Consider the following 11,558-nt stretch of genomic DNA (forward strand, 5'->3'; position numbering starts at 1 on the left):
AATAACATTGATAAAATCGATCAAAAATAAATCTAGTATAATTCATTCTATTTAAGACATTTATTGTTAATATTGTATACGCTCAATCTTGGAAATACACAAGTTTAATTGAGTAAATAATATTGTAATATAAATAATAATGTGAATTTAATATGAGATTGCTGTTTCTGATAGTAAAGACATAATGAATGGATTAGCGAGATTTAAAATAGTAAAGCAAATAATCATGGCGTACTTATGGCCTTTCCGCTTCATAAATCTAATTAGTCAGCCAAATATGAAATTGCCGTAAAACGTATGATACTCGTATCATGGTGGAATTACTTTGTTAAAAGTGCGAAGCATTGTTTTTTTCCAATCTTTCTCATTTTTAATAATTTATGTGAAAAAATAAAATGAATCGGCTACCTACACATGGGTATAAAACTTCATTCAAACTCAGTTTATTTCTAATGTAGTTATTTTTTATTAAAAGTATTTTTTCTGTTATATTTTCGATTTTATTTTATTTTCCATACGAATTGATAAAAAAAATCAATCCCGAAATCCCGGGATTATGTTTATCAATCCCGGGATTCATAGGTATCGAAAATAGCTCGGGATCCCGGGATCCCGGGATTGGAATCCTTAAATAAGAATGAACATGGAGCATAGGTACTGTCGTTGAATGAGAATTTTACAAGTGAAATTATTATTGTTCATCGTTATTTTAATTAGCGATTCATATCGAGACAGATGACAGTTTACATTGGCCGACATTATTAGCTCAGCCAAGTATTCATTCATTGAACGGTACCTACCTACCTATTTATAATTTTTCTTATTTGAAACGATAATGGGGCCCTATTTCGTGGTCGATTTGAGATTAGGTGGTACCTATTTTGATAAGTAAGTACGATAAAAAGGCCCCATTTCTTTTGTGGTCATTTTGAGATTAGGTAGGTATCATTAACCTTATCATTAGGTAGGTAATTGTGTAGGTAGTATGTCGATAACTACCCACTGTCCTATAGTTTAATGGGAATTAATTTTCCGAGTCGAATTCATGAAGCAATTATTATTCACATCGGCGCATCATCTATTCTATAGGTGGGTAAGTATAAAGACTGCTTTTGGATCACAATAAGTGCTAATACTTCGATACAACCCTACCTTGGATAGCTGCCGTAGCGGCAGAATGTCATCAATGGGAATTTAGAGCATAAATCGATGATTCAATTCAATAACGTCATCGTAGGTATCGTGAAAATGCATTCATTAAACGAAGTTGCGATTTTATATGACAGATCACAGCACTGTCGTGTCGCGGGAACGTTCTGCGATTTGAATCTGACATGGGCTGATTTTAAAGAAAATACCGAAGATATTCATTTTTTCCACTCAATATCGACGTTTCGGCTTAAATATGTTCAATAAGCATGTCACTCATCATGTTAAATGTGCCGAAATTCCTTCGTTGCAAAGTTTATATCATTTTTTGCAGTTCGACGTTTAACATAGGGGCAGATTGGCAATGCGCGGAGGTGACATTTATTTTTTATAACTTTTATTATAACTATCTTATTACTCGATGGAAAACGCTAAAACTTTGGAATATGTAAATATGCATCGTCTGAAACATATCTACAATGCGGCCGCACGCAATGAATTTTTAAAAATCGGCGGTCACAGTTAGAGTTCCGTAAACAACGCGACCGAATTATGCCAAATTATCAGCTATGTTTCGCATTAATCATTTCAAAATCATACGTATATTTAAAATGTGTACTGAAGAGAGCTAGCCGCCTACCTAGCCGGCTGGCTTTATATTTTAGTAAATGATTTTTTTTTAAATCGGGTAATTTAATACTTAATTATAAATAATGAATAATTATTATTAACGTGACAAATTTAAACTTAAAAATGAACTAATAGTCTTATACAGTAGAGAAGATTTCTACGTTACTGTTGGAGCATTATTGATACTTCAACTTTTCATTAATAATAATTTACTGGAAGTATTTGGCAAAAGTGTTACCCTATTAAAAATAATTTGTACAATCCCGATGATTTCAGTGGGAAGTGAGCGTTGTTTCTCAACTTTAGAAAAGGTTAAGTCATTTTTGAGAAATACAATGACTCAAGACAGGCTAAATGCTCTTGCGATGTTAAGTATAGATGTTCGTCTTATCGACGTGTTTTTAAAATCGATGGAAGATGGACTTCTTGTATAAATAGGTGAGTTTTTTTTGCACTCCCTCATATTCTTGTCACCGGCCGCCACTGCCCAAGATCCTTTGACCAAATTATCACATTGGAATCAGACCTCTCTCCTTAGTACGTGATTCCATTTATAGATGACCCCTATTGTCCGACAAGATCTAAGCAAAATCCGGAAGTCGCTAGTGCAGTTAAAAGTAGGAGGAGCTTCTTAGTTCACAGTTTTAACATGTGGACAACTCATCGCTAACCGGTAGGCGCTTCAGTCGAAGCGCGGTTAAAAATGGGAGGAGCTTGTTAGTTCACAGTTTTAACACGTAGCCAAGAACATCTTGTTGGACAGTACCTACAGATGAATGAGTGATATACATAATTAAATTGTTGATTTCTGATTTACAGCTCTGAGCTCTGGTCTAATGAATGTCGCACATAAATTTGGTGATTTAGATTGAATCAAGTCAACCAAAACACGAGCAAAATAAATTATAGTAGGTATGTAGAATGATTTCCTAATAAAACTATAGTTTATTTCGAATTTAACGGTAGGTATTCTGGACGCGCACGCATAGTAGGCACGGTTTCAAAATGAGACCTATTAGAAATAATTTCAAACAAACCATTAAAAAGTTTGACTGTAATAATTATAATATGTGTCAGTTTTCAGAATTTAATTTTTTTATTAAATATAATAATTATAGTGACATCTAGTTGAATGTAATAGTCAAGGATCTGGTTGAATTGAATATGACAATGAAGCAGAGATACATACTTAGTGAAATACAAATTTAATTAAAATGATACTTTATTTACAATGCATTTACTTAAATATAAAACAATGACAAAATTATCCCTGGATCAAACAATGATAGCGGCGAACCTGCCGGCAAAATTCAAACTACGAACGAATTTTCAGGTTAACCGATTTTCACTACCTGTCAAATAGTACCATAAAATGACAACATCGCGTCTCGCTCACTCTTGAAGAATGAGATTGGAGAGACAGTCAGCACTTTCACATGTAAACAATTATTGTAGTTTGTTTTTTCCCCGGCAGGTTCGCCACTGTCGTTTTACTGCACAAGCGCAGATCGAAAAAATCTCAACTGTCGCATGAAAATTCAGAAGCTTCCGAACTTTTTTGATTCATGCATGCAATCTTGCAACTTGCATGACAATAGTGTTATGGCCGCGATAATACGTACTCACTGTCAGCAGTAAATCCATGCACGTGGGGGCCAAGGGGCCCTGGCACCCCAAAAACATTGAAATTGAAAGCCTGTTTCAATTTCATGTAGAGTATATATAAGTTATAAAAATTTAAAAATTTCGAAACACTGATGTCGGGTTTTTTAGAAACCCAATACCTAATGGAACTCTCAAAAAATTCTCGGTGTCCACCCGAATTCCGGAGTGGTGTACCCCGAGTGCAATAGACAAAAGACCGATTAACGAGACATTAGGCTGTGTTGTGTTGAGTAGGTTTGTGTATAAGATGCAATAATACTTTTTTTGTCCATTTTCAATTAATATTTTGGAACCTCACTATTAAAAAACCAAAAATCAATGATAAAAATTCGGCTAAAAGAATGACTACACACTCGGTGGTGGTGTAAATCAAAAGAATATTTTTTTCAGTGGAATTCGGCATAAACATTGTAGCTCTAGATCAGTGGTTAATAACTGGTGCACCGCTGGCTTGTTGCAAGTGCACCGCGAAAAAAATGATAAAGTTGAAAAATCCACGAAATAGTGAAAACCGAAAAAGTCCTTCGTGAAATTATGAATGCAGATGAAAGATCTAATGTGAATCGATTGCACGCGTCTTCCGTTGGTATCACAAGTTTTCGTTTCATAAATGAAAACCAAATAATGAATCAATATCTATGCTGCAAAGAACTCACCGAGCGTACGACAGGACACGATGTTTTTGATTCGATTTCTTCATGTTTAGAACAATTTAAAATATCATGGAAGAATTTGTACCGATGGTGCTCCGTCAATGGTAGGCTCATTTAAAGGAGTTGTTACCCTCGCAAAGGCAAAAAACCCTAATATTATATCTAAGCACTATTTTTTACACAGGGAATCTCTAGTTTCGAAAACATTACCGCAGCACTAAAACCTGTACTAAACCAAGTTGTAAATATGGTAAATTCCACCAAATCCAGATCTTTAAAAACACGCATTTTAAAAAAAACTTTGCATTTCTATGGAAACTAAGTACGAATGTTTGCTATTTCACACTGAAGTGAGGTGGTTATCTAGGGGTAAAATTTTTTGGCAATTCATAGAACTTAAGAATTAATTGTTAAATCTTTTTCCAATTAAGGATGGATAACAAATTATGGATGATTTTGTAAAATATCTTCGGAACGATGATTGGTGTGTTAAAATGGCATATTTAGCAGATATTTTTAATTACCTAAATAACATTAACACAAGCATTCAAAGAAAAAATGATTTTTTTTGACATCTACTGACAGATTTTCGAAAAAAAAAACGAATAATACGGAAAAATAAAGTACATAGACAATGAAAATAACAACAATTTTTGTGAACAGTTCATTCAATTTGTTGCTGTAACAAGCAAGCACCACAGGAAAAAGCTTATCTGACAAAATATTCGAAAGTTTCCATAATTATGGTATCGATTTGTCATATTTACGTGGACAAGGTTACGACGGTGCCGCATCAATGAGCGGGAAGTTTAATGGTATCCAATCTTATATATCCACCATAAATCCACAAGCTTTATATGTTCATTGTGCATCACACAGTTTGAATTTGGAAATTGGAAATGCTGTAGCTGTGACTGAAATAAGAAATTGGCATTATTGAAAAAGTATATAATTTCTTCAATACCCCTAAGAGACAGGCAGTCCTTGTTGAAAATATTGATAAATATTCACCGGAAACTAAAAGACAGAAACAACGTCAAGTATGCCCAACTAGGTGGGTGGAACGGCATGAAGCCATCATGACCATGGTAGAACTATTTGATGCAGTGATTCATAGTTTAGAAATAATTACTTGTTGTCTCGTATTCGTCTTCCAACGCAAAACTTTTGTTACGTGAATTTTCTTTTACATTATCATTACTATGGTTGCAAACTATATTTGCGTATACCTTGCCATTGTCTAAAATATTGCAAAAATCAGACAGTGACCTTTTAACTGCCTAACTTTTGTAGATAATGTTGTGGGTGAACTAAATACAGCTTGCGAAACAACAGAATCTTCATTTAAACTTATTTATGATGAAGCGTATGCAAAAGCCTAACTTTAATGTTGAAATAAAAAAGCCGTGAACTACATCGAAAGAAACATTGAAGTGTAATGTTCCGGCTGATTCAGTAGAAGAGTATTTCAAAAGAACTATCTTTGTTCCATTTATTGACCAAAATATTAAATCAGCGCAATGAACGTTTCATGCGACATCGCGAAGTACTGAAGCAGTTTTTAACTCTTCTTCCAAACCGAAAAGATGCTCCAACAGAAAGTGCGTAGGAAGAATTTCGTGAGCTGTGTGAATTTTATGACCGTGATATGCCTTCAACGAATCTTGCAATTTTGAACGCCTAATTGAAATTATGGTATAAAAGTTCGATAAATCAAATGCAGTCACTCCATGCAGAAATGCTGTTGATGCCATTTCAAAATGCGACAAAACGATTTATCCCATTTAATTTACTTAAAATATTTGGAACACTTCCCGTCACAACATGTGTCAGTGATCATTTTCAACCTTCTTTCGACCATGTCCGATCCTAATAGGATCATATGGGCCTCCACAGAGTAGAGGTTTGTACTGACAGATTTTGTTTTTTACGAGAAATGGATGTCAGCCACTTGCTCAACCTATTAGGTCCATACCCTGACTCACACACAAATTGAAAAACAATATGTGTACTTGCCAGACCCAGGATTCGAACCTGAGACCCACGGCGTGATAGTCCAACGCTTAAGCCGCGCGGCCACCATGGGTGCCTTTTAAAAACATACCTAAGACTACCTAAGACTACCCATGATGCAGTCAAGATTAAATGGACTGGCATTACTTTATATACATAGAGAGATTAAAGTAACCACGGCCGAAGTAATTCAAGAGCTTTGTAAAAAGAAAAGAAAACTTAATTTTGTTCTGTAAATAAAATTTTGAAATCCTACTAAATGTTTTTTTTTCATTTGCATGAAAAATACATTTTACCCTCCTACTTGGCTCCCCCCAATATTAAATCCTCGGTACGCCACAGGCCCATGCTCTGTGTGCTTTGCAGACTAACTTATTTAATTTCATATTTTGTGTCCTTACTAATCATATTTATTAAAATTACTAAATTATATGCTTTTTATTATGAACATAATTTGAATTTATTTAAGCATTAAAATTTAAAATATTTAAATCTCATAACTATGTACTTAATGACTTAACTCATGACATAGTAGAATCTGTCAGTTTGGAATAATTTACCGACTCTCTATAAATAAGAATAGTTAACTAATCTGTAAGTCCACATTTGCCATGTCCGTCTCCATGAGCTGATCTTCAAAGCCATCATCCCATTTGTTATTGGGCTCTTTCTTGATGCTGTCGTTTTGAGAATTCAAATAAGTATGGTCCCGTTCTTTCTTGATCTCCAAATTAGGTTTAACGTTCCCGGAGAGAACGTTTTGACTCTCTTCCAGATATTGGTTTGGATGATTGATGCCCAGCTCCATTTGAACATTGTGGGTTACGTCAAAGTATTTGCTGCAGGCTATTTGATAGTGACTCTTCTTCACCAAGTCGACTATTGACGAAATATCTGAAAATAAAAAACAGATTACTTTTCTTTCACCCGCCCATACAATTGGCAGAAGAGTTTTGGGTACTGTTCGGTTATACGGAATACAGCGGAAAACACATTTTCAAAATAGCCGATAAACAGGATTATTTGTTAGGTTAACCTAACCAAACCTAACCTAACCTAACCCAACCTAACCTAAACTAACCCAAACTAACAAATAATCCAGTATATCGGGTATTTTCAAAATGTGTTTTCCGCTGTATTCTGTATAACCGAACAGTACCGGAGTTTTGTTTTTTTAATAAAGTAGATGTCAAAAAGATGTAGAAATCATATTTCTGAAAAACTATAGTAATACCCCGTTTACACGTGCATGGGTTTACTGTGCACAGTAAGAAAATATATGGGGAAACATGTATTATCCTGCAGTTGGCAAGATTACGTGCATGAATCAAACAAGTTTGGAAGCTTCTGAATTGTTCTGATTTTTTATGGGCAAGTAAAATCTGCAGTAGAACGATAATGGCAAACCTGCCGGTAAAAAAACGGATTACACATTTTGATGTTAACCGATTTTCAATACGTCCTGTCAAAATAGTACTATAAAATGACATCGCGTCTCGCTTACTCTTGAAGAATGAGATTGGGGAGACAGTCAGCACTTATACGTGTAAACAGTTATTGTCAAGATATTTTTAAATATGCACTATTGCCGACAGTAATACCATGCACGTGTAAAGGCGCTATAATTACGCTGTTATTTTAAAACATGAATATATCAGAATTACGCTCTTTTCACATTATACGGTTTTGACGGAAAGGCAAAAAATCGAACGGTGACATTCTTTTAGTGGCATGAAGAGCTTTGACCTTTTCACATTACACGGCGACGGTTAAAAAGCCGTCCATTACCACTGTATTCACGGCGCCCGGACGGCTACCGATGACTCAGTGGTGTACGTGACCTAATGCATGCTTTCACATTAGACGATTTTAAATCGAACGGTCACCACAACACTCAACCACAAAGTGAGCTTGTGACGGAAAAAAAACCATGCATAAACCGTATAGTGTGAAAAGAGCGTGAACTTGTTGCCGATTCGGATTTTTACCGTTCGATCTTCTTCCGTACGGTTAAAACCGTATAGTGTGAAATAAGGGTTAAAGTATTGTAATTGGCTTTGTTATGAATCAATTTACTTTCTATTTCTGTCAACTTGGGAGTTGTAAAAATTCAGTTAAAGCCTTGTCGCACATTGAAATTCATCTCGTTTGGGATGTCATAAATCAAAATTGGTCACAATGTTGCAACTGTCTTCTGTGCGCATAGACGAGGCCATGCCGGGACAGTAAAGTCATATGGCATACCGAAACAAATGAAAAAACCACTTCTGCACATGAGCCAATGCCATATTATGGAATTATACCTGCGCCCCATGTCGAGTGAAGTATTTTGCTTATGACACTACTTAACTGCTTTTTTTAAACTCAAATGTCACAATCGAGTAGTGTGCCGAAGTACATTAGGTTACATGTGTTTTGTGAATACCAATAAAATTAGTGTTACTCACGTGTTGAAATGCAGAATTAAACAGTTGAAACGAACTGGAAGTTGAAGTGAACAAGTGTAGACATAGCTTATAATCAGCCTGATACCATCGAGTATTACTCACAGATAGTCTGACTTTGTCAGTATATTTTTGCCACTGAACAGAATGCATGCATCGGTACACGTTAAAATAGATCTGTTAATGTGAAATGACTTGAAGAAAACTTATATAATAATAATGGTAATTACATGAGCTTTCATATTTTTTTTTTTATGAAAACAGTTAATTCCATGTAGACAATTTTATTATATTAAATACTTTTTTCTGTCGGCGCAGACGCTTTTTGATCCAATAAGTAATAATTATTGTTAATTAAAAATTTGAAATTTTCATACATGTCATTTCAATGCATCATTATCACACACTAAGATTATATCAGGTTGGGGTAGGTTAGGTTGGGTTTGGTCTACAAAGAAAGGTTATTAAAACTCATGCAGGCATCTGCGGCGCATTTACCATGTCATCACTGCACACACGTCATGTGCTGTGATTAGTGCTATTTTAACATGTAGGTGACTCATTCAGGTGTTGGTATCGTTACTTTCAAATGACACTAACACCGTTCCAAAGTGATTTTGTCATGGCCACAAAGCCAAAATAATCTGTCCTTCTAACTATGTGTGCATTTTTAAGGAATAAAAAATGAGTGATAGTCAAACTGTCTGACTCGGTCAGACTGACTATATACCAGTGGCGAAGGGTGGAGGTAGGCTGTTAAGATCCGCCATAAACAGTGCACAATAAACTTTTTCACACATACATATTTGTTTTCATTGAAATAAGACTACAATTTACAGATAGTGTTGGTTAGTTTTTAAAATTCAATTAAACCCTGAGAAACCAAGCCATAATAGATAATAGTCAAAAAATACATGTCTATCCATAAAATATCTAAAATTATGCAATTAAATCATACATAACTTTGAATATTTTATAAATAGAATAATATTTTTTATTTATTATAGTTTGGTTTAGGCAGGGCTTAATGAATTAAAAAAATTAACCAACAATGTGTGTAATATGTATTTTTAATCCAACCAAAACAAATAACTATGAATGAAAAAGTGTATACAATTTTGTCATATTGCCCAAATTAGACCAAAACTATTATGGTTTCGTTTAGGCATGGTTTAATTGATTTTTAAAAACCAACTAACACCATCTGTAAATTGTAGTCTTAGTTCAATAAAAACAAATACATATGACTAAAAAAGTTTAGTGTGCACTATTTATAGCGAATCTTAACAGCCTACCTCCACCCTTCGCCACTGCTATATACTACTTCGGGCTGACCAAATCAGACTGTAGGGTTTTTTAAATAGAATATTATCATTACGCAATACCTGTCGGATTCACGGCATAGCCTAGAAGCTTATTTTTCAATGCAGGTGCATCCGTATGCCTGAATGGGCAACCATGCATATCTCCCGGCCCAATAGCACCCTGAATAATCTTCATACAGCTGTAAGCTGAATAATTTTTCTTACTTCCCTCTTTACCGTAGTTATAACGGATATTATAAGAGTGATTCTTTTCGAATTTATCCAAATCCATGAGCTTTGTGAACTCCTCTCGCCAAAATCGCATAGAATCTTCCAGAGTGACTCCGGCCGCTTTAAGAAACAAACCATACTGGATCCTACCCCCGTGCTTCATGTGATGGGCACTCCTCAAGTGATCATGCAACTGCCGCATGCAAAGAGGATATGACTTAGCCGATAGAGCGTCCAAGTTCTCAATAGGCAATGTAGCTTTAGACGAATTATTGTAGTCCATTCCTGTGTATGAATTGTGGAGACCTTTCAGTAGAGAAACTATTCTTTGATCGTGTTCAATCTCCGGCAATTTTCGATTTGCCATGGCTAGTGATTGATTAATATGTGATCGAAACTGGGATGATAAAACAGAAACGAATTCGGTGCTGGGAATGTACGCATATCCACTTGCTAAATACACTCTTCTACTTTTGACTAAGTCGAACACTTCACCGAATTTGACTTTGTAGAAATTAATGCCTTCAATTTGACCGTGCGAGCATCCATACGTTGACTCATATAGATGGTCGATGACACTGAACTTTTCCTCCTGGGATATCGGCGCGTATTGAAGATTGTTGACTTTAAAGAAATTCGTAACGCCTTCAGCGGTGAGAGACAGAAACCTCATTTTGAATAATTCCATCTCCCGCTGTGTAAACCACTTGCGAAGTTCTTCGGATCTGCAGTACGCCAGGCGTAATATGTAATGAGAAATGTGGTCGCTTTTTCTTGCCTGCAGATCGGCGTCCGTCGTGTTAAAGCCCGACCCTCGACATGATCTGGCGTACGACTTTAATCCTTCCTTATTCAGTTCTTCTATAACGGCAGCTTTCCATTCTGAAGAGTATATTTTAAATCCTTTAAGAGTCGTAACGGCAGCCAAGATTCTAAACACTTTTAATCTCTCCACGGCCAACTCTTCAAACTCTTGCAAAGTTAAATTATTAATGGGAGGTATTCTGTAAAGTTGTAAATCGTGAGGGTACAGTTCTACCAGACTTCCAGTATGAACTGCCTTTGTAACCTTTCGTTTAACCGTAAAATTCATCGCGACTTATATTCAAACATATACCATATTTCAATTAGATTACAAAAACTCGACAAACTTACACAAAAGTAATATTTAATTGCCTTTTTTGGCAGATCGCAAATGTCAAATCTATTCACTATTGGCGGGAAAACTATATACTGAGATTGCTAGTATAAATTATATTTATTCCCGATATAAATTAGGAACTGACAAAATAGGTAGGTAGGTAAGAATTTTCACTCATTAATTTGAGAAGTATTCAAACAAATGTAAGAATATTATTTTCTATCAAATTTATATTTTATTTGTAAGCACCACATAAAATTAGTTTCAATATTTTTAATGAATCCTTGTAATCGTAATCACATGACTATATTTATTTATTGCCACTGGC

The 11,558-nt window shown here is 35.1% G+C and overlaps 2 protein-coding genes across 2 annotated transcripts in view; both read right to left on the bottom strand.

Moving 5' to 3' along the window:
* Positions 1 to 11,558, bottom strand: part of LOC147066447 (uncharacterized) — a 1,147,709-nt gene that overhangs the window by 974,555 nt on the left and 161,596 nt on the right. The gene's annotated exons all lie outside the window — the stretch shown is intronic.
* Positions 6,549 to 11,324, bottom strand: Prim2 (DNA primase subunit 2). The gene is made up of 2 exons (XM_085955614.1): positions 9,940 to 11,324; positions 6,549 to 7,004 (listed from the first exon to the last, which is right to left on the bottom strand). Exons 1-2 carry the CDS (start codon positions 11,180 to 11,182, stop codon positions 6,694 to 6,696), a joined length of 1,554 nt encoding a protein of 517 aa, XP_085811740.1. The 5' UTR covers positions 11,183 to 11,324; the 3' UTR covers positions 6,549 to 6,693.

Source organism: Rhyacophila brunnea, unplaced genomic scaffold, assembly GCF_057557595.1.
Source record: "Rhyacophila brunnea isolate RB1 unplaced genomic scaffold, BYU_Rbru_1.0 scaffold_5, whole genome shotgun sequence".
In the NCBI taxonomy this organism is placed as follows: domain Eukaryota; kingdom Metazoa; phylum Arthropoda; class Insecta; order Trichoptera; family Rhyacophilidae; genus Rhyacophila; species Rhyacophila brunnea.

What these genes read in the sequence shown, in the direction of transcription:
- Prim2 (XM_085955614.1), bottom strand. Translation starts at nt 11,182, where the DNA reads ATGAATTTTACGGTTAAACGAAAGGTTACAAAGGCAGTTCATACTGGA. An exon ending in CTATGCCGTGAATCCGACAG is followed by an intron (nt 7,005 to 9,939) that starts GTATTGCGTAAT and finishes TTTTATTTTCAG; the next exon opens with ATATTTCGTCAATAGTCGAC.